This window comes from Myxine glutinosa, chromosome 7, assembly GCF_964187855.1.
Source record: "Myxine glutinosa chromosome 7, kmMyxGlut1.1, whole genome shotgun sequence".
In the NCBI taxonomy this organism is placed as follows: Eukaryota; Metazoa; Chordata; class Myxini; order Myxiniformes; family Myxinidae; genus Myxine; species Myxine glutinosa.
Genome location: NC_136267.1, coordinates 14832593 through 14858723, shown reverse-complemented (window position 1 = coordinate 14858723; position 26131 = coordinate 14832593). Strand labels below are relative to the sequence as shown.

Sequence of the window (26131 nt, the reverse complement as noted above, 5' to 3'; positions counted from 1 at the left end):
CGAGCAATGCCATGGGCACGCTAGCGGTCACGAACGACCATTGAAAGCCCTGCCCTCCGAACCGCAGGGAGAGGCAGCGCTTCCCAAACGTGCAGATGGGTGTACCGTTGCCGGCAAGCAAAGCGGGGCCCCGGCCCGCGGTTCGCTTGTCGGACATGTAGGCTGGGATGACGCTTACCTGCGCTCCTGTATCACAGAGGAAACGGCGCCCGGACAAGGTGTCCATGATAAAGAGGAGGCTGCCGGAATGGCCGACGCTCAGGGCCACGACTGAGCGCCGGCCTGGTCGTTTCCCGACCTGCCAAACAAGCACGGCGGGCAACACTTCTTAGCCTGGTGGCCGAACCTGGCGTGGAAATAGCACCAGGCTTGCGGTGGCGAGGGCGGTGGCGGCCGCGGTTTTCTCGGCGGCGGTGGTGTTGGGCGGGGTGCGGCAGCGGCCACGAGGGACGCAGTAGCATCAGCCTCGGGATCCACGACGGCCGCACCGTAACTCGCCCGCGTGTCGCAAGCCGCAAAGAACTTGTTGGCCTCTACGGCCATGGCGCGGGGTTCCCTTATGTTGGAACCGGCCAGCGCGAGGCGTACCTGTAGAGGTAGCTGGCGTAGAAAAAGCACCCGGAATAAGAAATCCGGGGCTTGGTCACCCAGCAGCGACAGCATATAATCCATCAGCACGGATGGTCGTGTGTTGCCGAGTTCGGGAAGGTCCAGGAGGCGGTCGGCCCGTTCGATCTCCGTGAGGCCGAACGTGGCGATGAGGAGACGTTTGAGCACCCCGTACTTGTGGTCGGCCGGTGGGTGCCGCAGGATGGACACGACACGGGCGGCAGTGCTGGGCCCGAGGGAGGCGACCACGTGGTAGTAACGGGTCTCGTCCGCCGTTATGCCTCGAAGCTGGAATTGCGCTTCGGCCGGCACGAACCACACATCGGCCTGTGCTTCCCAAAACTTTGGGAGTTTTACCGCGACAGCGTTGTTGGCCATGGCGCGTTCGGTGGTCAGCGACGGCTGAACCAATCGGGGTCACCAGTGAAGTGTGGTGCTGCGCACACAACTTGCTTGCCAAAGAGGTAGGCCACAACACGTTTGATAAACCAAGAGTCTTTATTGTGAAAGCTCGAACTGCAGCACTGAGCTGGCCTGAGCCTAGAACCCGCATATATGTGCCGAGGCCACGCCTCGTCCCCGGGCGTGGCCGATCGGTCGATAGGCAGGGCATGCATTCCAGTTCCCCGCCTGGACGTTCGCGCCACCTGCTGGTGCGCTGAATTCGTGTACCTTGCTTGTGTCCGCCACAATTAAATATTTTTTTGCTCGAGTGTTTCTCATTCTTGCTTTCTCGTTTTAGGTTGTGTTCACCTTGCTAATATAATCGATGGTTACTGCCAGTATAACAGTATTGAAAGAGTTTTAGGTCACTGTCACATCTGTTATTATATTTTGTTCTTGTTGACTAAAATACAATCTGTATCATTTTCAGTTGCTCGCTTTTGACTTGTTTACATCCATTTTCTTGATTAGTCTTGATTAAGGGGTTGCGAGACTATTGTAACGCCTGTGTCTCTGTGTCTGTCTGTCTTTATATCTGTGTCCATGTCTATACATTTTTGCTTAAAAAGTTTTTTCTCTGCAACCGCTTGTCCGATTGATGCAAAACTTTAAACATAGGAGCAACTCTCCATGGAGAATATTTTATTGATAACTCTGACGTCACATGGTTTGGCAGTCATAAACAAGGGACGCGGGTAACGATGAGGGGTAGAGGAGAATGCAAGGGATGGATACATAAGCAAAATTTTTGGAGGGGTGGTGGGTGGAATGGGTACAGAAAAGATCATGCTTTTGCATGGGGAATGATTTGAGATGGTGGTGAACAGCTGTCTTCAAGACCTGGAGGAAAGTATGATATTGAAGAGAGTCTGGAGGTTGGTTCCACTGGTGGAAAATAGAGAAACAAATGAGTGAAGGTGAGCAGTGGTTCTGGATCTTGGCAGTTCCACTAGGAGAGGGTTGCTGGTGGACCACGTGCATTCTGCAGATACCAGGGGGAGTGAGGGGGGACAAGGTCCGGAGAGGGCAGAGGGTGCAAGACCAGAAAGGAGGCAGAAGAAGACAGAGAGACCACTGACCTGTCTGCAATGGTGAAGTGTTAGACCCATAGACTCAGCTTCATTGCGAGAGATTCCAATGACCTACAAGGTTGGAATAGATATTTTAACTGGATGAAAGCCTTATAGGTGGCTAGGAGCTCAGGTGTGCCAAGGAAGGACCTTGCACGATAGAGAATGCCTAGTTTACAGTCTGGCTTTGGAGGTAAATTTTGAAATGTGGCTTGCCCCAGAGAGAGATATCATGGTTGAGAGTGAGACACAAGAGTTTGAGTGATTGACTTCTTCGAGAGGGTTTTTGCGAAAGTAGATGGGAGGGTTTGCAGTAAGGTCCTTTCAGAGAGAGTGGGTGTGTGGGATTTCTCAGGGTTAAAATATTGTTATGTCGGGAGGGTAGAGCAATATCTAGAGTCAGGTAGATCTGAATAGGTAACATGCTTCATCTGTCGCGATAAGGAATCTGCCCTGTAATAAGTTCTGTCTGTTTAGTCTGGTTTGTCGGTTAAGGAGTATAACTGTGAACATACCAGGATGTTCGTGTGCTAGGTAGTTGTAGGGTATTAAAGATAACAGCCCTTGTGTGTCACACCTGGTAATCAAACCTTGGTCCCTTATGGCAATGCACACCAACATAAACACGTAGATAGGCCCTTAGTGCAACATTAAATAATTCCCTTTCCCTTACCGCAACGACTTTGGAAGACGGGCAGGAAGTCAGATCCGGGCACCGCCGATGGTGGCTGCCGCTAGCTGTGCCACCTGTTCGCATAGCAACATCACATGGGCGGGGCTGTGACCACGCCACAGGGAGGCCTGTGATCGGTTGGCGTGGAAGGCGCGAACCTCAGCCAATCAGTGCCGGAGGCTCGAGGATGCAACTGAGGAGGAGGGGATTCATTGGAGAAAAGATGCTGGAGAGTTCGGGGAACGACGAGAAGCTTCGGTCTGACGTCACCAGGCGAAGTGATATAAGGGGGCCTGCACCGATTCGGGAGCTTTTTCTCAGAGACGACATTGAAGCAAGCTCTCTTCGCCCGGTTCGTGCTTGACTTGGATCCTTCTCTTCCCTCGTGGCTTGTTGGTTTTCTTACAGGTATTGCTAGAGATCGATTCAGAATTAAACTCACAATCTGAGACAATGTTGTAACTCTGGTTTTTACAACAATTAATTCTGAATCGATCTCTAGCAATACCTGTAAGAAAACCAACAAGCAACATATCAATATTCAGCATTCATAGGAATCAGTAATGGATTTGCAAACCAGCACAAGCAAGCCTGGAACAAAGGAATGATACACACCATCTAATTATGCACAACATTACACACAATGAATGTCACAGGAATGATCGTGGCGCTGTCTGTCTGAGTTCTTATAACTGCCGCACAGTGGACAGAAGCCGCATAACACCTGGGTTCAAACTTAGGCACAATTTCACTACAGGGTGTACTTACTTTTTCACGTGACTGTACGCTACATCTCTGCCAAATTTTGTCCGAATCTGTCCACAACTTTTTAAGACATTTTGTTCACAAACAGACAGACAGGGGTGAAAACATAACTTCCATCCACCTATAGTGGCAGAGGTAAAAATTCATACTGATCGAATCAAGCATTGTACTTGTCGAATTATGACATTATAATGAGGGTGACATCATCATTATCATATCTTAAGCCCCATAGGGATTAGGGAGTACTTGCCAACACACCATGTTTCAATTTTTTTCCCCATGGAGTAGTTTCAGAGATAGAGAGGTGCAACGCTTTTCGTTTTTTCCAAGATGGCGCCTGTACCGCGTGACCTATGCCGTCATCATTATCTTTTAATATTATACAGGAGGTGGCGCTCCTATTGTGAAAATTTTGTTGCAGAGATTTTTAAAAATACTGATTGGATCAAGCGATGTACTTGTCAAATTATGACGTCATAATGAAGGCATTGATGACATCATTAACATATTGTTATGAATTTTGGGTAGGGCATATATAGATCCAGGTAGATCTGCATAGGTAGGTGCTCCGGCTGTCGTGATAGGGAAACCTCACCTGTAATAAGTTCTGTGTAGCCCGGATGTCGGATAAGTTGGATATGTGTCCCCGCCACGAGGGGGTGGGGCATGTTAAGTAGTTGTAGGGTTTATGCTAATTCCACTGTATGTCGTTCCCTCTGTGATCATACCTGTGTCCTGTATGGCAATGCACTAATAAACAGTAGTTAGGCCCATTAGCACCACACTAATTAAATTCCCCCTCCGCCACAATAACTTACGGAACAACAGTCAGGAAGCGACCACGCACTTGGGCTGACAACACCGGCATGGCGACAGACATTGCACAGGCAGGCCGAAAGCCACGCCCAAGAGGACACATGATTGGCCGGGGGAGGGGTGAATAACAACCAGGTCGCCGATTGGCAGAGTAAGGAAGGTGAAGGACGTGCCACATTGATTGGCCACCGACCGATGACATAGCGCCAAAGGCGCGAAGCGCTCGGCCAATCAGAGAGGAGGGCGCGAAAGGCGAGTAAGAAGCTACGCGCTGAATGGAGGAGAAGCGCCGGTGACGTGAGGAGGGCACGTAAGACTAGCAAGAAGCGACGCACTGGTTGGAGGGGAAAAGAGCTGACGTCACGAGACAGCCAGTAAAACCACTCGCTGGCCGACATTTCTCCCTCCTCGTTTTGGATTCCTTCCTGCCCGGACCTCTCTTCCCTTCTCTCCCGTTTGGACCTCTTCCCGTTTGGACTTTTCCTTGTTGGGCGCCGACGAACGGTGGAGAGACGGTGGAGCGCCGATTATCATCCTCCCCTGTTGTTCTTGCTCCTGGTGCCTGCGTACTCGTGCTGTGGCGTGGGACGGACCGTGCAGCGAGGCCGGTGTTCGCGCCAATGACCGGGCGGTTCGCGCCAACCGGAGCTGTGTTGGACGACGTGCTGAGACCTAACGATTCCTGACGGATGCTACATCCCGACAGAGATAAGTCACACCACACAGAACACAATGATTCCTTTAATTTAATTCTTCCTTTGTCCGTTGTAGAAGTCTGGTGTGGGGGCGTCCCGATATAGGGGTTTAGTTATCATCGGCGCATTTCTTTGTTCTCGGGGTCCGGCAATAAAGCCGCGTTCATTTTTGTACCATAAATTCCGTTTCGTGTGGTTTATTAATACTAGGGCATGCCCGTACTATATCTATATCTAAAATTATATCCCCCCCCCCTCTATTTACATGAAATGGTTTGGTCCAAAGCGAACGGCTTGCGAGTACGGTGACAATCCCCCCCCTCTATTTACATGAAATGGTTTGGTCCAAAGCGAACGGCTTGCGAGTACGGTGACAATCCCCCCCCCCCCCCTCTATTTACATGCAATGGTTTGGTCCAAAGCGAACGGCTTGCGGAGTTTGGTAAAGAAATCGCCATAGCTCGCTAACTACTTGTCCGATTAATATGAAACCTTGAAAAGGCACATCCTCGGGTCCCCAGCAATATACCTGGCAAGTTGCAAGTATATCGGACCGGTAGTTGTCGCGAAACAGCGGTCACAGACAAACATACATACATACATACATACAAACATACAAACATACAAACATACAAACATACACACAGAGATTACTGGAATTATAGATAGATGCAGGGTGAAGAGTGAAGACGCCCGAGTGCGGCGGCCGTCCAGGTTAGCCGGTATTTTTCATGCTGTCTCGCGTATCATCCTCCATCAATTGGATTCATTAAGCTCGATTGCCATCCGTGGCGTACTCTCGGTGTTAACTGAGAGCCAGCCACAGGACAACATATATTATTCTCCATGGGGAGTACTTGACAATGAGCCTTGCTTCAACTTTTTTCCCATTGAGCGATTTCGGAGATATAGAGGTGCAACGTTTTTCCAAGATGGCGTCCATACCACGTGACCTATGACGTCATAATTATACAGGCAGACGCGCTTCCATGGTGATTTTTTTTTTTATGTTGGCGGACCCACGTTTGCCGAGAAAATGGATTTTTCAAATGCAGACACTTACGTACGAAACCGATCGCTTGCCCTCGCTTTTCGCTTCGCGAGCGCAGGGTAATTAAAAAATTCTCGTATCCGGATTCAGATTCCGATCTTTACCAAAATCGAATCGATTCATCCTTGTCACAAACACAACCTCTTCACTTAGTTTCGTCACAAATCCGTCCACAACTTTCTGAGATATCAGGCTATATATCGTTTTTTGCTCTATCTCTCAATGGTGAAAAATCAATCAATAAATTCTAGCATCCGGATCCAGATCTTCCCCAAAATCGAATCATTTCGTCGTTGTCACACACACAACACAACGTCTCCACCAAATTTCGTCCGAATCCGTCCACAACTTTTTGATATATCCTGTTCACAAAGAGACAGACGGGTGTAAACAATACCTGTGTCCACGTTCTGTGACGCGGATAATTCCAGGATTATGTCCCCGCGACGGCATCATTGCTGAAGACCACGCGGAAGGTCACAAAGGGGGGCTTTCCCGCCCTCTCCCACTGCAACATAATATGATGCCAGCAGCGATTAGGCCCTTCCTGTTCCACAAGCAGCCTCTGTGCACATGTTGGAACGCCCGCCCTCTGCTTCTCCACTCGCAGCACATCTGCGATGCTGCGCTGTTTTGTGATCTGCCTCTTGTCGGTATTCGGCTGCATACTCACGGACACATTCATACAAGGTGAGGTCAATATTTACTCTCTACATACGTTACACCTGTCCTCTCTGTCCGCGTCGTGGACTTAAGTTTCTACATGTTGGAAACAAAGTCGATTTTAACATTAATCGACACCACGTTGATTGTGGACTATGGTGTCCGGTCGAAACGATCATTAACCCGAGTTAGGTGTGTGTACCCTTGGCCCTGGGTATACCGATCCGTACACAATGGGTGTACCCAGGGTACACGCACCTACATAGGGGTTAAGAGAACCCTCACACAGACACACACGTTAGCTTTCGCTGAAGCACAGACCGGAAAGAAAGTACGACCTCATATCCTATACCTTGATTATGATGACGATTGTGATGGTGGTGGTGATGGTGATAATAATTGTGGTAAGATGATGGTGGTGATGCTGATGATTGTGATGATGGTGGTGATGATGATGATTGTGGTGGTGATGATGATGATTGTGATGATGGTGGTGCTGGTGATGACGGTGGAGGTCATCATGGTGATGGTAATGATGATAGTGGTGATGCTGATGATGGTGATGATGGTGGTGGTGATGATAGTGATGACGGTGGTGGTCATGATGGTGATGATGATGATTGTGGTGGTGATGATGATGATTGTGATGATGGTGGTGCTGGTGATGATGATGGTGATGGTGTTGATGGTAATGGTGATGATGGTGATGATAATGGTGGTAATGGTGATGGTAGTAATGGTGATGATGAGGGTGGTAATGGTGATGATGAGGGTGGTAATGATGATGATGGTGATGATGATGATGATTGTGGTGGTGATGATGATGATTGTGGTGGTGATGATGATGATTGTGATGATGGTGGTGCTGGTGATGATGATGGTGTTGATGGTAATGGTGATGATGGTGATGATAATGGTGGTAATGGTGATGGTAGTAATGGTGATGATGAGGGTGGTAATGGTGATGATGAGGGTTGTAATGATGATGATGGTGGTGATGATGATGATAGTGGTGATGCTGATGATTGTGATGATGATGGTGGTGCTGGTGATGACGGTGTTGGTCATGATGGTGATGGTAATGATGATAGTGGTGGTGATGATGATGATTGTGATGATGGTGGTGCTGGTGATGCTGATGGTGATGGTGTTGATGATAATGGTGATGATGGTGATGATAATGGTGGTAATAGTGATAGGCTATGAGCCAGACCCCCCAAATTGACCGGTCGGTACCATACAGATGGAGTAAGGCTCATTGTGATTTTTAGCAAGATATATGTCCCTAGATATGAAAAAAAGTGATAGCAGTGTATAACTCTCGGCCATCTCTGTGTTATCACCCGAAATATTATTATACGCCGGCTTCGCTTCGCCAAAAAATGTGATATTTGCTAAAATTGGAATAAATATGTTTTTAAGGACCACAGAGTGCCGAGATCGAGATCGAGATCGTATTTGTTCGAGAGATCATGATAAACCTAGAGTGTGGAGCAAGTTTGCATGCATTGTGAAATATAATGTAGCTGATGTTACAAACCTACTTTAGGATACTAGCTAATACCAAAAATTACACTGAGATACCAAAAGTAGTAGACGAATAAACCTAAAATGTTCAAAAGCTGTTTCGTTCCAAAATATCAAAATTAGGGGGTATGGTTGAACATATTTTGAACTTTGCCAAAATATGTGCCCCAAACAACCACCATATTACAAAGTAATGATATATTCCAATGCAGTGGTTCCTTGCGAAGATTTTGAGGGGTCAAATGTTACTCTGGGAGTTTTCATTTTTGAAATATTGACAAAAATGTACAATGTGAATTCTGAACTCGAAGCGATTTCGACCACTTTTCACTAAATTTAACATATTTTTTGTCATTATATCAATATTTTGATAAATAACCCCCACAAATGTTCTATATTTCTATTACTATGTTAGTTGGCATCCAGTATGCAAATTATTGGCACTCTGTGGTCCTTAAAAACATATTTATTCCAATTTTAGCAAATATCACATTTTTTGGCGAAGCGAAGCAGGCGTATAATAATATTTCGGGTGATAACACAGAGATGGCCGAGAGTTATACACTGCTATCACTTTTTTTTCATATCTAGGGACATATATCTTGCTAAAAATCACAATGAGCCTTACTCCATCTGTATGGTACCGACCAACCCCCTTGGCTCATAGCCTATGATGGTAGTAATGGTGATGATGAGGGTGGTAATGGTGATGATGGTGATAATGATGGTGATGATGATGATGGTAATGGTGATGATGGTGATAATGATGGTGATGATGATGATGGTAATGATGATGATGATGATGACGTGAATGGAACGTGCCTGTTATTGAACGAATTACGTGCTGTATAATATCGATCTGTACAGAGCAGATGCAAAGCACTGATACCCAGTGTACGGAAACTGAGGAAGTGGAGTGGGATGATGCGGTCCATTTGTCAAGTCATGTCATGGAAAGTCAAAAAAGGGCCAATCAAGCTCGCTCGACCTCAGGATGTTCGTATAGCTATAACATTCGCGTTAATGATTTCAGATTGGAATGTTTAGTATTCCCATCTGCACCGTTGGTTCATGATGTTTGGAACTGAGGTTCAGATCCCCCATAAGTATAATCATTATGCTCGTTATGGGGTATCAATCTCACCAAAGGAGCCTTTTGGGGATCGACGGTTGTAATCCTGGATGGGTTGGTTGCTCGACTCGCTGCTCTTGCATTGCTTGACTCGCTACTCTTGTATTGCTCGACTTGCTACTCTTGTATTGCTCGACTTGCTGCTCTTGTATTGCTCGACTCGCTGCTCTGATGTTGCTCGACTCGCTGCTCTGATATTGCTCGACTCGCTGCTCTGATGTTGCTCGACTCGCTGATCTGATGTTGCTCGACTCGCTGCTCTGATGTTGCTCGACTCGCTGCTCTGATATTGCTCGACTCGCTGCTCTGATATTGCTTGACTCACTGCTCTTGTATTGCTTGACTCGCTACTCTGATGTTGCTCGACTCGCTGCTCTGATGTTGCTCGACTCGCTGCTTTTGTATTGCTTGACTTGCTACTCTGATGTTGCTCGACTCGCTGCTCTTGTATTGCCTGACTCACTGCTCTGATGTTGCTCGACTGGCTGCTCTGATGTTGCTCGACTCGCTGCTCTGATATTGCTCGACTCGCTGCTCTGATGTTGCTCGACTCGCTGCTCTGATGTTGCTCGACTCGCTGCTCTGATATTGCTCGACTCGCTGCACTGATGTTGCTCGACTCGCTGCTCTGATGTTGCTCAACTCGCTGCTCTGATGTTGCTCGACTCACTGCTTTGACGGTGCTCGACTCGCTGCTCTGATATTGCTTGACTCACTGCTCTGATGCTCGACTCGCTGCTCTTGTATTGCTTGACTCGCTACTCTGATGTTGCTCGACTCGCTACTCTGATGTTGCTCGACTCACTGCTCTGATGTGCTCGACTCGCTGTTCTGATGTTGCTTGACACGCTGCTCTAATATTCCTCGACTCGCTGCTCCGATGTTGCTCGACTCCCTTCTCCGATGTTGCTTGACTCGCTGCTCTGATGTTGCTCGACTCGCTGCTCTGATATTGCTTGACTCACTGCTCTTGTATTGCTTGACTCGCTACTCTGTTGCTCGACTCACTGCTCTGATGTTGCTCGACTCGCTGCTCTGATGTTGCTCGACTCGCTGCTCTTGTATTGCCTGACTCGCTGCTCTGATGTTGCTCGACTCGCTGCTCTGATGTTGCTCGACTCGCTGCTCTTGTATTGCTTGACTCACTGCTCTGATGTTGCTCGACTCGCTGCTCTTGTATTGCTTGACTCCCGACTCTGATGTTGCTCGACTTGCTGCTCTTGTGTTGCTTGACTTGCTGCTCTGATATTGCTTGACTCACTGCTCTGATGTTGCTCGACTCGCTGCTCTGATGTTGCACCACTCGCTGCTCTGATATTGCTTGACTCGCTACTCTGATGTTGCTCGACTCACTGCTCTGACGTTGCTCGACTCGCTGCTCTGATATTGCTTGACTCACTGCTCTGATGCTCGACTCGCTGCTCTTGTATTGCTTGACTCGCTGCTCTGATGTTGCTCGACTTGCTGCTCTTGTGTTGCTTGACTCACTGCTCTGATGTTGCTCGACTCCCTGCTCTGATATTCCTCAACTCCCTGCTCTGATTTTGCTCGGCTCCTTGCTCAGATGCTCGACTCCTTGCTCTGATGCTCGACTCCCTGCCCTGATGCTCGACTCGTTGATCTGATGCTCGACTCGTTGATCTGATGCTGCTCGAATCATTCCTCTGATGCAAGACTCGCTGCTCTGATGTTGCTCGATTCGCTGCTCTGATTTTGGTCGACGCGCTGCTCTGATATTCCTTGACTCGCTGCTCTGATGTCGCTCGATACGCTGCTCTGATATTCCTCGATATGCTGCTCTGATATTCCTCGATATGCTGCTCTGATATTCCTCGATATGCTGCTCTGATATTCCTCGACTCGCTACTCTGATGTTGCTCAACACGCTGCTCTAATTTTCCTTGAGTCGCTGCTCTGATTTTGCTCGACTCACTGCTCTGATGTTGCTCGACGCCCTGCTTTGATGTTGCTCGACTCACTGCTCTGATATTCCTCGACTCCCTGCTCTGATATTCCTCGACTCCCTGCTCTGATATTCCTCGACTCCCTGCTCTGATATTCCTCGACTCGCTGCTCTGATGTTACACGATGCGCTGCTCTGATGTTGCTCGACGCGCTGCTCTGATATTCCTCGACTCGCTGCTCTGATGTTGCTCGACTCGCTGCTCTGTTGCTCGACTCGCTGATCTGATGTTGCTCGGCTCCATGTTCTGATGTTGCTCGACTCGGTGCTCTGTTGCTCGACTCGCTGCTCTGATGTTGCTCGGCTCCATGTTCTGATGTTGCTCGACTCCCTGCTCCGACGTTGCTCGACTCACTGCTCTGATGTGCTCGACTCGCTGCTCTGATGTTGCTTGACACGCTGCGCTAATATTCCTCGACTCGCTGCTCCGATGTTGCTCGACTCCCTTCTCCAATGTTGCTTGACTCACTGCTCTGTTGCTCGACTCGCTGCTCTGATGCTCGACTCGCTGCTCTTGTATTGTTTGACTCACTGTCCTGATGTTGCTCGACTCGCTGCTCTTATATTGCTTGACTCCCTTCTCCGATGTTGCTTGACTCGCTGCTCTGATGTTGCTCGACTCGCTGCTCTGATGTTGCTCGACTCGCTGCTTTTGTATTGCTTGACTCGCTACTCTGATGTTGCTCGACTCGCTGCTCTGATGTTGCTCGACTCGCTGCTCTGATGTTGCTCGACTCGCTGCTTTTGTATTGCTTGACTCGCTACTCTGATGTTGCTCGACTCGCTGCTCTTGTATTGCTTGACTCACTGCTCTGATGTTGCTCGACTCGCTGCTCTTGTATTGCTTGACTCCCTACTCTGATGTTGCTCGACTCGCTGCTCTGATGTTGCTCGACTCGCTGCTCTGATGTTGCTCGACTCGCTGCTCTGATGTCGCTCGACTCGCTGCTCTGATGTTGCTCGACTCGCTGCTCTTGTATTGTCTGACTCACTGCTCTGATGATGCTCGACTCGCTGCTCTTGTATTGCTTGACTCACTGCTCTGATGTTGCTCGACTCGCTGCTCTTGTATTGCTTGACTCCCTACTCTGATGTTGCTCGACTTGCTGCTCTTGTGTTGCTTGACTCCCACTCTGATGTTGCTCGACTCGCTGCTCTTGTATTGCTTGACTTCCTACTCTGATGTTGCTCGACTCGCTGCTCTGATGTTGCTCGACTCTGCTCTGATGTTGCTTGACTCGCTGCTCTGATGTTGCTCGACTCGCTGCTCCGATGTTGCTCGACTCGCTGCTCTGATGCAGGATACCTGACTGAGGGAGCAGGAATTTGTAATTGTTTTGAGGATGCCGGTGATAACTCGCCTACTCTTCGCGAAGGACACCGTGGGGTTTTTAACGTCCACCAACTAATACCAGCAGATGGGACGCCCGGCTTAACGTGCACTGCTCCTATTTTATCATTATCCTTCGGACGGCGCAGACATTGATGTTATAGCAGCGTCGAGATTCAAACCCGTACCAGGCTAGACAAAGACAGGTTCGATGCGACTGCGTATACGGTATGTGGGTATACCTCCAAACTACCCTGCTGCCAGTTTAAATCATTGACTACCGGTACCCACTGTATATGTATTCATCTTGCGTCTTTAACATGTAAACAATAACCTCATGCTTCTCTATATTCTACAACCTGTCTACAAACGAAGGCAATAACTATTTCACGTAAGTGCTTCCAAAAGATCACATGCTCCAGGATGCTGCACCCCTTACCCGCAAGACACCATTTTTGAATTGTCTCAAATTGACATGACATGTAATGATGATTTTCACAGGTGCGATCAGGGAGGTGGTGCAGTCTGAAATGCCCATTACTCTGACATGTGTTTGGCCTGAACCGAAAAGAGATGAAGACTATACACGAAAATGGACATTCAGAAGAATGAATTCAAAAGCAATTGTTGTAAGTATGACTTGATCTGTCTGGAGGTTGGGGGTGAGGGGAAGACAAGACATTTCACAACATGAGGTTTGTGAGAGAGAGAGAGAGAGAGAGAGAGAGAGAGAGAGAGAGAGAGAGAGAGAGAGAGAGAGAGAGAGAGAGAGAGAGAGAGAGTGTAAAGTATCTCAACAAACTGCGATCAATTGTCGTACGCGTTTATTCACTCTGCCAATCAAGGCCCGATTCACAGCAGCGCCATCCGAGCTCTGGCGTAGGGATACAACCCGGTCCCGGTGTAGGGATACAACGGTGAACATTTGCACTGCATACATGACATCCTCCCCTTTAAGTCCAAAATTACCAAGAGCAATATACGTGCTAGATTTCCAGAATTGACATTTCAAAAGCAACATTTCCAAAACATGTGAAAATATGTGTGCAAACGGTTATGAGAATAATGAAAATACGTGAAAATAGAACATGTGTCAACGTGAAAAAAAACATCTTCAAAGATTCAACCGGTCGGGTGCTTTTCTCTCACGCATTGAGCGTCGCGGTGTACCAGTGGATACAGAGTCCGAGGTGATTCCTTTGGGTCGCGGTGTACCAGTGGATACAGAGTCCGAGGTGATTCCTTTGGTCTCCACGAAGGGTGTAGCGTTTGCAGAGGTTTTCGGGGCATCCGAGCTGGCTGGAGCGGCCACGACGATCTCCGGCAGTGGCGGGTCGAACTGTTGTCCTGACTGTGACGATGCTACAGGCTCCATCGACTCACAGTGACGGTAGGTTATGTGGTCCTGATGTCGACGAATTTTGCGGCCGTCCTGCAGGCGAATCACACTGGACAGTGGACCTGGCTTCTCGATGATGTCTCCCGGTAGCCACGTCGCACCTGCACCAAAATTTCGGGCAAACACTGGATCTCCAATGTTGATACATCGACTGTTGGACGTCTTATCGTGCACCAACTTTTGATTAAGCTGGCTCTGATAAACATTTGATGATATGTCTGGTTTGAGATTGTCAAGTGTCGATCTCAAGTGTCGTTTCATCAATAACTCAGACGGAGCTGCTCCGGTTGTTGATTGTGGCGTGATGCGGTATTTGAACAGGAGACGAGACAGCTTTGTTTCCAGGGTTCCCTCCTGAAGTTTCTGCAATCCGGATTTGATGATTCCCACGGATCGTTCGGCCAAGCCATTTGAAGCCTGGTGATGTGGGCTGACAAACTTATGTTTGATGCCGTTCCGACGTGTGAACTTGGCAAACTCGGTACTGGAAAAACACGAACCGTTATCACTCACGATCATCCTGGGCAGACCATGAGTGGCGAAACAGCGTCTGAGTCTTTCGATGACAATGGCTGACGTAGTACCACGCGTCACATAGGCATCAATCCATTTTGTGTGCGCGTCCGTAATTATTAGAATCATGCTGCCGTTAATAGGCCCGGCATAATCGAGATGTAGGCGATGCCACGGTTCGCTGGGCCATTCCCAGGGATGCAGTGGCGCTTTCGCAGGTGTATTCCGGGTGCTCTGGCAGGGGTAACAATGTCGAACATGATGTTCGATATCAGCATCAAGATTCGGCCACCACACATAGTTTCTGGCGAGTGACTTCATCTTCACAATCCCGGGGTGACAGTCATGGATTTCATCCATGACCCTGGAACGCAGATTTTTCGGGATCACGACACGACATCCCCAGAGTAGGCAACCATTTTCCACGCTGAGTTCGTTTTTACGTGCTTTAAAAGCCGCAAAATCTGGGTCACCCTCAGGTAGCAAATGCCATCCAAGCTGTACAGCCTGGACAGTTCTGGACAGAACGGGGTCTCGTCGAGTATGAGTGCGGATCTGGCCAGAATCGACAGCACAATCTTCCAGATGATCCATCAGTGCGATAATGGATCCTGGTGTAGGGGAATCATCAACGGATTCTGGAAGGGGTAACCGACTCATGGCATCTGCATTTGTGATAGACGAACCGGGCTTATAACATATGGTGTAGTCATAAGCAGCGAGAAACAGGGACCAGCGGATGATCCTGGGTGGTAGTGTGTCAGATGTCGCCTTAGTTGGACCAAACAGACTGATCAGCGGCTTGTGATCAGTGCGAATCGTGAAATGATGTCCAAGAAGGTACTGGCGAAATTTGCCAACGCCGAAAACGATTCCCAATCCTTCCTTGTCAAGTTGGGAATAGTTTTTCTCTGCCGGGGTCAACGTTCTGGATGCAAATGCAACCGGTCTTTCTGTACCATCAGGCATCACGTGCGATAATACACTCCCCACTCCATACCGACAGGCATCGCATGTCAGCACAAGATCCTTCTCTGGATCAAAATGAACGAGAACATTGGACGATTTGAGCAGATCCTTAGAGGTCTGGAATGCTGATTGTTCACTAGACCCCCAGCTCCAGGAGACTCCTTTCCTCAAAAGCCGATAAAGGGGGCCCAAAACGTCGGTCACATTCGGGATGTAACGACCATAGAACTGAAGCAAACCGAGGTATGACTTCAATTCGGTCACATCTCGTGGAGAAGGAGCATCCTTGATAGCTCGGACTTTCTCATCTGTCGGGTGTAGACCCTCGGCATCAATCGTATGACCCAGGTACGTGACTGATGGCACCATAAACTTGCACTTGTCTCGACGCAAACGTAGGCCGGAGTCCGAAATCTTCTTCAGAACTCTCTCCAGGTTCTGTAGATGTTCCGCGTCCGTACGACCAGTAACCAGAATATCATCCTGGTAACAAACGACGTTGCGTTCGGCGGCAAACAAACTGTCCATGACACGCTGATAAATTCCAGGTGCAGATTTCACTCCAAAACTAAGTCGGTGGTACCTATACAACCCACGATGCGTGTTGATGGTAAGATACTGTTTCGAATTCTCGTCCAAGCAGAGCTGTAGATAGGCGGATTTGAGATCGAGTTTCGTAAAAGTCTTGCCTCCCGTGAGACGAGCATAGAGGTCTTCGATCCTCGGGATTGGATATTTATCCAATGAAGAACACCTGTTCACGGTCATTTTATAATCTCCACATATGCGGATGGACTGGTCCGATTTTATGACTGGAACGATGGGCGCCGCCCATTCGGCATACTGGATTTGCTCGATGATCCCCAGATTTTCAAGATGATCCAGTTCCTTGTCAATCCGCTCACGCAGGGCGAAAGGGACTGGGCGAGCCCTGCAAAATATAGGATTGGCATCCCGGTCAACCCTGAGTTTAGCCGTATGTCCTTTCAAGGTTCCAAGCTCATCCTTGAAGACATCCGGGTACGTATCCAGCACATTTTTGAGTGTGTATGCTGCGGTAGGAGAAACATTGGCTGCCCGGAGTTGATGAATGCTTTCCCACTTCAGTCGAATTATGCTCAACCAGTTCCTGCCGAGTAAGGAAGGGCCCTTTCCAGGAATGACGATCAGGGGTAGGTGAAACTCACGGTTATCGTAGCCCACCGTGACATCACATGTACCGCAGGGAACAATCTTCTCACCTGTATAGGTGGAGAGTCCATAGGTAGTAGGTTTCAGATGGGGTCGGTCAGCATCACTCCACAGGTTTGTGAAAACAGCATGGCTGATGAGCGAGACGGCCGCACCAGTGTCGACCTCCATTTGCAATGGTCGATTGTTGACGACAACATTGGCAAGAAGAGGGTCCCGCCTATGGTGAGAATCAATATGAAGCAGGTCATACGATTCTGAGTTGTCGGAAACAGAGCTCACCTGGTCAAGCTCGGGTTCCTCCGAACCGATAAACTGATGAATCTTGTCAGCAGCTTTTCCTTTTCCCGATTTGCGAGTGATGCAAGCTGGAGCAATATGGCCAGTTTTCGAACAGAAATGGCAGGTGGCATCTTTGAACCGACACGTCTCCGGAGGGTGCTTTCCGTTGCACCGAAAACAGTTGTTGTGGGTTTGAGACTGCACTGGCTTCTGACGAGGAGCCTTGTTCCAACGTTGTGGCTGAACATGATCCAACCGATTCACAGCAGGGCTGGTACCAGATGAGCGAGTGGCACCGATGCTTGTAGCGTTGCGTTCAGCACTTTCCATGGAAATTGCGGTGTCTCTGGCATTTTGGAACGTCAGTCTTCTCTCAGCAAGCAGGCGTCTTCGAGTGCGGTCATCGGACATGCCAACCACCAGCAAATCACGAAGCATGTCATCAATCGTGTCCCCAAACTCACACAGATGTGACAGTTTTTTGAGGTGTGCAATGAAGTCTGCGATCGACTGACCTTGCTGCTGTCTGCACATGTAAAAATTAAACCGACACAGGATGACTGAAGGAGATGGGTTGCAATGTTCCTTCAAAGCGGCCTTGAGCTCTGCATACGTGAGCTCCTGGATTGTCCGAGGCCGAATCAGGTTTTTAACGAGGTGAACGTCTCACCTCCGCAAACGGACAGGAAGACGGCCTTCATCAGGCCTTCGGTCGCAATGCCGTTCGCCTCGAAGTAGAAAGACAAACGCTCAGAATACGTGTCAAAATCCCCCTCATGAGGGTCGAATTCATCGATATGGCCGAAAGATGTCATGGTCTAGATGTTTACCTTCGTCGCCATGTAAAGTATCTCAACAAACTGCGATCAATTGTCGTACGCGTTTATTCACTCTGCCAATCAAGGCCCGATTCACAGCAGCGCCATCCGAGCTCTGGCGTAGGGATACAACCCGGTCCCGGTGTAGGGATACAACGGTGAACATTTGCACTGCATACATGACAGAGAGAGAGAGAGAGAGAGAGAGAGAGAGAGAGAGAGAAAGAAAGAGAAAGAGAAAGAGAAAGAGATGCGGAAGAGAGAGAGAGAGAGAGAGAAAGAGAAAGAGAAAGAAAGAAAGAAAGAGAAAGAGAGAGAGAGAGAGATGCGGAAGAGAGAGAGAGAGAGAGAGAGAGAGAGAGAGAGAGAGAGAGAGAGAAGAGAAAGAGAAAGAGAGAGAGATGCGGAAGAGAGAGAGAGAGAGAGAAAGAGAAAGAGAAAGAAAGAAAGAAAGAGAAAGACAAACAAACAAACTCAGAATACTTTCTCTCCAGCCCTCTCTTCCATTCCTTTCTCCCCCATTCCTCTCTCTCCCACCCCCCTTATCCCTCTCTCTACCCAATCCCTCTCTCTGTCTCTCCCCATCCCTCTCTCCCATTCATCTCTCTCCCCCCTCCCCCATTCCTCTCTCTCCCTCCCCCCTTATCCCTCTCCCTCCCCCCATCCCCTTTTCTCTTTCTTTCTCTTTCTCTCTCTCTCTCTCTCTCTCTCTCTCTCTCTCTCTCTCTCTCTCTCTTCCGCATCCCTCTCTCTCTCTCTCTCTCTCTCTTCCGCATCCCCCTCTCTCTCTCTCTCTCTTCCGCATCCCTCTCTCTCTCTCTCTCTTCTGCATCCCTCTCTCTCTCTTCCGCATCCCTCTCTCTCTCTCTGTCTCTCTCTCTCTCTCTCTCTCTTCCGCATCCCTCTCTCTCTCTTCCGCATCCCTCTCTCTCTGTCTTCCGCATCCCTCTCTCTCCCCCAAAGCCCCTCTCTCTCCCGTCCCTCTCTCTCCCCCAAAGCCTCTCTCTCCCGTCCCTCTCTCTCCCCCAAAGCCTCTCTCTCCCATCCCTCTCTCTCCCCCAAAGCCTCTCTCTCCAGTCCCTCTCTCTCCCCCAAAGCCCCTCTCTCCCCCAAAGCCCCTCTCTCTCCCGTCCCTCTCTCTCCCCCAAAGCCTCTCTCTCCCGTCCCTCTCTCTCCCCCAAAGCCTCTCTCTCTCCCGTCCCTCTCTCTCCCATCTCTGTCTCTCTCTCTTGAATCATGTAGTTACTAACGTGGTGTTTTCAGAGTAGTGAAGTCGCAGTGTTTGGTCATTTTGAATCCCTATAACTTTTCCCATGATATAAACCCTGTGTTTACAATCCAGGAATCTGTTCGCTAATTTATTCATTCATTGAATGAAAATGCTTCGTCATTTAAAGGTCATTTGCGAATGGGTTTTTTGTGTTATGTTTATGATCCGCAATAGTTTTGGTTTTTTTGTTCTCTAAATTTTTTATGTTTCCCAGAAAACGTGTGTTACTTTTTTACAGACAATGTAACTTCCTATGGATTTTTCAGCGTCGCTTCTGTTCTATTTCTCACTTCTCAGAATGTAATTCTCGATTTGACAAAAAGAGGAAGGCTTCTGACATTCTCATTTCTTGCCCGAGCCACGATGGCTTACTCCATTGGGCTACGCACTAGAGCCTCCTGGTGACATGGATGTCGTTCAGTGATGTGTGTGTGTGCTAATGGTGTCTAGCAAGCGAATGGCGAATGGGCCTGGCTTAAACATCAGACCTTGACAACTAAAAATAACCTGCAGTCTCCAGGACAAGCCAAGGGGACTTTCCAAAGTGTACCATCACCATCACCACCATCACCTCCTTTACGCCACTACAATCTGTTACCAAACAATGTAGAGGGAAGTGTTGGCACAGTATCCCTGTGTATAACCTCCCTTTATATTGCTCTTTTTATTTTGCCAACAGAGAACCCGAATATATATACAGTGCATTCAGAAAGTATTCAGACCCCTTCACTTTTTTCACATTTTGTTATGTTGCAGACTTATGCTGAAATTGTTTAAATTCATTTTTTCCCTCATCAATCTACACTCAATACCCCAGAATGTCAAAGAGAAAACAGGATTTTAGAAAGTTTTGCAAATTTATTAAAAAGAAAAAACTGAAATATCACATTGACATAAGTATTCAGACCCTTTGCTACGACACTTGAAATTTAGCTCAGGTCCCTCCCATTTCTCTTGATCATCTTTGAGATGTTTCTTCACCTTGATTGGAGTCCACCTGTGGTAAATTCAATTGATTGGACATGATTTGGAAAGGCACACACCTGTCTATATAAGGTCTCACAGCTGACAATGCATATCAGAGCAAAACCCAAGCCATGAGGTCGAAGGAAATGCCTGCAGAGCTCAGAGACAGGATTGTGTCGAGGCACAGATCTGGGGAAGCATACAAAAAAATCTCTGCTGCATTGAAGGTTCCCAAGAGCACAGTGGCCTCCATAATTCTTAAATGGAAGAAGTTTGGAACAACCAGGACTCTTCCTAGAGCTGGCCGCCCGGCCAAACTGAGCAATCGGGGGAGAAGGGCCTTGGTAAGAGAGGTGACCAAGAACCCGATGGTCACTCTGGCTGAGCTCCGGAGATCCTGTGTGGAGATGGGAGAAACTTCCAGAAGGACAACCATCACTGCAACACTCCACCGATCTGGCCTGTTTCCTCTTTGTCATTATGGGGTATTCAGTGTAGATTGATGAGGGAAAAAATGAATTTAAACGATTTCAGCATAAGGCTGCAACATAACAAAATGTGAAAAAAGTGAAGGGGTCTGAATACTTTCTGAATGCACTGTATATCCTGTATGTATAAATAGTAATACGCTTGTGTGTGTGTGTTGTCTGTCTGTCTGTCTGTAACATTCCGTTCCACCCATTTCTGGACAGATAGCCGGACTCTACTCAAATCTCTGCTTGGAAAAAAAAAATGATACAGTTGCCATGTTGGTGCTTCCTGCTATACAAAGTCAAAGACATCTTCAGAGCTTTCATATTCACGATCACCATGCCTTCCATCTAAGTTTTCCCTTCATTGTAAAATGACTAGACCGACAGTTTAAAGCATTTTCAGCCGACAGGCATCACGGGCATCGTGAAGATCAGCCATAGCAATCGAGGTAGCGGTCTGTTAACTTATACACCGCCCAAATAACTAGGTGGCATTCTCTCAAGCCGGGCTTAAACCCATGTCATTATTATAAAAGGTCTTGCCAATAAGCGATGAAACCCAAATAAGCGATGTTCCGGTGGCTGAGAGTGGTGTGGAGCATTGGGATTCTTAATGATGTACAGGCAGTCCCCGGGTTACGAACGAGTTCCGTTTTAAAGTCTGTCTGTAAGTCGAATTTGTATGTAAGTCGGAACAGTTGCGTATGGTTCACATCTAGCGTCAATTAGTCAAATGTTTGTCTTAGTATATAGTATATGTTTTACCTAAAACATCTATAGGTATAAAAAAACCATTAAAGAAACATTTCTTACACTGTTTAGATAGAAAAGAAAAGATAATGATTAAAGGTTAACACCTACTCTCGTTCCAATTGATGTCTTGCAAACCTTGAAACGATCATACCTTGATATATCTCTCCGAGATGATGGGCCTGGTGTTGGAGATGATGGGCCTGGTGTTGGAGAGGATGGACCTGGTGCTGGTCAATTTTCTTAAAGTAAACATCAAGGGTGGCTTGAACAGAGCTTTTCTCATATTTCTCTTGTCTACCGCTCCCCTTATTATATACTATGTGTGTCTGTTTGATTTCTTCTCTGTGTGATAAATGTTAGTTAGCTCTTTCATGAGCCTCGATTCTGTATACCAAAAAAATATATATATATATATATATATTTTAATCATAGGCTTTATGGAGGTCGGTTCGTAAGTACGGGCGTTCGTAAGTCGGGCGTTCGTAACCCGGGGACTGCCTGTACTACTTGTGAATGTTTTGCGCCTGTAGAAGAACCTGCTGCTTGCTTCAAGCACATTCATAGTTACGTGGTTCATCTTTCTCCCATATGTAATCCATGGATGCAGTTTTCCATCTTTGCTCGGAAGCACGACTGTGCAGCAGATGAATTGTCCCCCACATATTAGGGCGGGAATTTCTGGAAGTCACTCCGTCTTGTCAAAAGAAGCAGTGGGATATTTAACGTCTATGAGCTAATACAAAGAAATGGGTCCCCGGGTTAACGCCCACTCGAGTGGCCCCATACTATGATCCAACGCCCTGCCTGCCCAGCACCACTCAGACAGTTTATATTCGGGTCAGGAATCAAAACTACGACAGGTAACCTCAAGGTAAGTGACTGCATCATCCTATTTCGGAGTACAAGGTTGATCATCGCTTTCGGTAGAATTTGTGAGCATAATTACAAAAGATTTAACCACCCAGCCATTCTTGCAATTATATCGCAAACAATCCGGTGAGTATGACCTCAGAGGAGGGTGGCCACCTTTCCTCGAGACCATCAGTTGCGTTTCCAGGACCGTGCTGTGCATCTGGCTCAATTGTTCTTGGAAGTCACACACTTCCTTTTTTTTTATTCATTCATATTGGGAATACTTATAACAATGATGCCAATGTCAATGAACTATTCAATCGTAAATATGAATCGTTCGATACAACAGATGTAATTACTCTACAACCAATCACAACTGGCTTTGTGCGTGACGTTCTTTGCAAGCTCTTGCATGTCAGTGTAAATTTGCCTCGTTCAGCCTCTCATTGAAGACATTGTGTTTGAGAAACTAAAGCATTATAACGGGATTGTATTGTTAAATGAAGTCTTACATTTCATAACATTGAAGAGTGTAATTATTCAGTTCCAATTTAGTCGTTCTTCTTTTTTGTTCGTGTCGCTGCACTTTTCCAGCAAATGCAAAACACAGGCTCTGGCACAGGAGTTGAGATTCTTAAGGTTGTCTGGTCCGCTAAGAGAGGCAATCTAGGAGATGGTCCATGTCCTCTCCACAGTCACAATCGATAGGGCCATTTTGATTATCTTCCCACTTCTTCACAAGGGCTCTGCAGCATCCGACTCCAGTCCTGAGGCTTGAACCACAGCCAGGGTAGGCCATGTCTCACTGGCTCATTTTGGCAGACTCTTCAGGGTCAAGTGACAGCTTGTGAGGACTTGTTTCCAGGTGTGTTGACCTTTGCAGCATCCGACTCCAGTCCTGAGGCTTGAACCACAGCCAGGGTAGGCCATGTCTCACTGGCTCATTTTGGCAGACTCTTCAGGGTCAAGTGACAGCTTGTGAGGACTTGTTTCCAGGTGTGTTGACCTTTGCAGCATCCGACTCCAGTCTTGAGGCTTGAACCACAGCCAGGGTAGGCCATGTCTCACTGGCTCATTTTGGCAGACTCCTCAGGGTCAAGTGACAGCTTGTGAGGACTTGTTTCCAGGTGTGTTGACCAAGCATCTGACCTGCTGCTGCGAGGTTTGCCATCCAGGGGCTGAACGGCATGAAGGAAACAATTCATGGACTTCAATCTCTTGGGTACCGGCTCGTGTTGAAAGAGTGGGTGACGAGAGTCACGTTCCTGCTTGGTCCTTTATATTTGTGAGGAGACTGCCCTTCTCATCGGAAGTTGAGCAATACCACATAGCAAACAGAGGTCGTCCACACACGTTGGTTTAAGGCATTTGAGGAATGGCCCCAAACAGGAGAAGCGTATTCCGCTGCACAAGGCGAGTGCAGTATTCGGTCATTGATACTCATCCACAAATGGAGTTTGTGCACTCCCTTTCCCCACTTGTGGTTTTCATATCTCGCTATATTTCACTGTTCGGTGCACTTGCACGCTCTAGTACACATGCACAGCACAAAACTGGATAGGAACAGCATAAGCACAAACAGTTCATTCATCATATGATGAGGGAACACCATGTACAACACACAGCAGGTGCACACAACAAAAGATAAGTACATTATGGCCTTGATCTTTTTGTGCCTGCCTCGCTACATCTAAGCATTTTCACTGAGCCATCCAATCACTTCCACAAATTTCACCAATTAGGATGTATCAGCCTACCATCTGTGATCTCCATTTAGGTGCTTCTTTGCCAGGCCACACACAGGCCTAGAGGCAGTGACCGAGGTAGCTGAGCAGGTTATTTTTTTTACCAACTACCTCAAAATAGTGCAAAAGCGTAACTACTAGAAACATTCCAAACACATACCCAAATATAAACCGATTTAATCAATTACTAATGCTTTTTCCTGAAAATGTCCTTCCATGAAATAACTCCATCATTTTTTTTTCCAAACTTCTCGACACCGAAAATATTTATAGACAAGAAATGGAAAAGTAAGTCACCCATTTGTTGTGCGTTCATCATTCCTGAATGAAAGAAGCCGTGACATTTCCACCGTGGCACCCATCCCGCAGGTCACCACTGATGTACCGCCGTGCATCAGCTTCAAAAGTGATGCAGCGGCAAATAGCCAGGGCCAATTTTATCAGGAGATCGATGATTTCATCATGTGGGAATGACGTGATGCTCGTGAAATGTGCGCTCAACATACCCGTCTGCCTCCTGTGTACTATTGCATATCAAATGTAATATTATTTTTATTCTAGAACGAGGAGCTCAGCAAGGAAACAAAGTTGAGGCTCGTGGAGAAGCTAGAACACAGAACGGATGAGGCCGCAAAAGAACAAAAGGAACAGCAGTGAGTGATTGGGAAAACACAAACAGTGGAGTTGAAGGATAAAATAGATGGGCACAGACAAGCAAGGGATGCGGGTTAGAATGAGTGGTAGAGAATGCAGGGAGTGACCTGATACTCTCAGGAAGGAAAAACGGGAAATTTGGAAGGAGGTGGGCTTGGGGAGTGGGGTAGGAGTTAACGGGTGGACAAAAGATAATGGTTTCGATGGAGAATGGTCTGAGATGGTTGGGAACAGCTGTCTTGAAGAGTTCGAGGGAATGATGTGATTGAAGAGAATGTGGAAGTTGGTTCTACAGGTGGGGAAAAAGAGGAACGAATGAGGGAAGGTGAGCATCGATTCGGGGTTCTGGGAGTTTCACCAGAAGGGGGTTGATGGTGGACCGCATGTGCCCTGCCGGAGCCTGGGGGTGAGAGGGGAGCAAAGAAAGGAAACGAGACCAGAGAAGACAGAGACCACGACCTGTCTGCAATGGCAGTGATAGACTCTTCTTTATCGTAGATTCCAATGGTCTTTTGAAGGCCTTGGTTTCCATGATGCCAAGCTGGGCAATCTGTGAGACAAGGATGCCAGCCCTGAAGGGAAAGCAATACTCCATGAAGCTGCGGATGGAGGCTTAGGTGGATAAGAGTTCAGGTGTGATATCAAAGTACCATGATACGGTGTTAACTCTAATGGTACTGTGCACCTGCATTGCTAAGTCACTGTAATTTGAACCATCAGGTAGTGGCCATGAGCAGTGTATCATGATAGGGTACTTGTGGTTTTTAATTGAATACATGAGGCACATTCCTGCCATGTAATAGTCCTGGCAGTAACGGGTACAGGTATTGCACTTAGCTTTGATTCCGACTATAAACTGTTGGACCGGAAGTTCACAAGCAGGGCGTTGTAGCACAAAGTGTACCGTCAAATATCCCCACGGAGTCATTCGCAAAGAGGAGTGGAGTTTTTATTTATTATTATATTATTATTTTTGTATACAACATCGAGGCTCGTGTTAGAGCTAACATCAATCACAAAAAAAAAAAAACTGACACACAAAACATACAATAAAGGGAGCGGGAGACAAGATGGGGGGAGAGAGGGAAGCACACAAGTACAACATTTGAGAGCAGGGATAACGGAAGATCTGTGGGAGGGAGAGGGCTTGGTGTGGGGACGCATGGAAAGGTGTGGGGGGGGGGTGGAAGGGAAGTATAAAACACATGGACACTGCTGGAACTTCCAGGAAAGAAAAAGTCAGTATTTTTTAAAAAAAGTGGATTTGGGGTGAATTAACGGGGGTAGAAGAATGTTTTATTTGGTTTTGTTTTGGTTTTGGGAAGGTTTTGGATGGGGGAAGTTATCACCGGCATCTTCAACAAATTCTAAATTCCGCCTCGATCAGCTCCAGTCGAATGCCAGGCCAGGTCAGCGGGTACCTTTGTCCAGTTTTTCCTTCCTGAGAATCCTATCCAGGTTCCACCTGAGGACTCCATCTTTGCTCTTTACTTCTTCGGGTTCCTTCT

General features: G+C 47.5%; 1 protein-coding gene across 2 annotated transcripts in view; it reads left to right on the top strand.

Moving 5' to 3' along the window:
• The first annotated feature begins 6674 nt into the window (after positions 1-6674).
• Positions 6675-26131, top strand: part of LOC137430991 (V-set and immunoglobulin domain-containing protein 1) — a 64030-nt gene continuing 44573 nt past the window's right edge. Inside the window, exons 1-2 of one of the 2 annotated variants that reach the window (XM_068121825.2) lie at positions 6675-6813; positions 13240-13367. In XM_068121825.2, the coding sequence (XP_067977926.2) occupies positions 6744-6813; positions 13240-13367 (198 nt within the window). In that variant the 5' untranslated portion in view covers positions 6675-6743. Of the gene's footprint in view, positions 6814-12678; positions 13130-13239; positions 13368-26131 lie in introns of those variants that run through there. The other variant, XM_068121826.2, reaches the window with a different exon arrangement.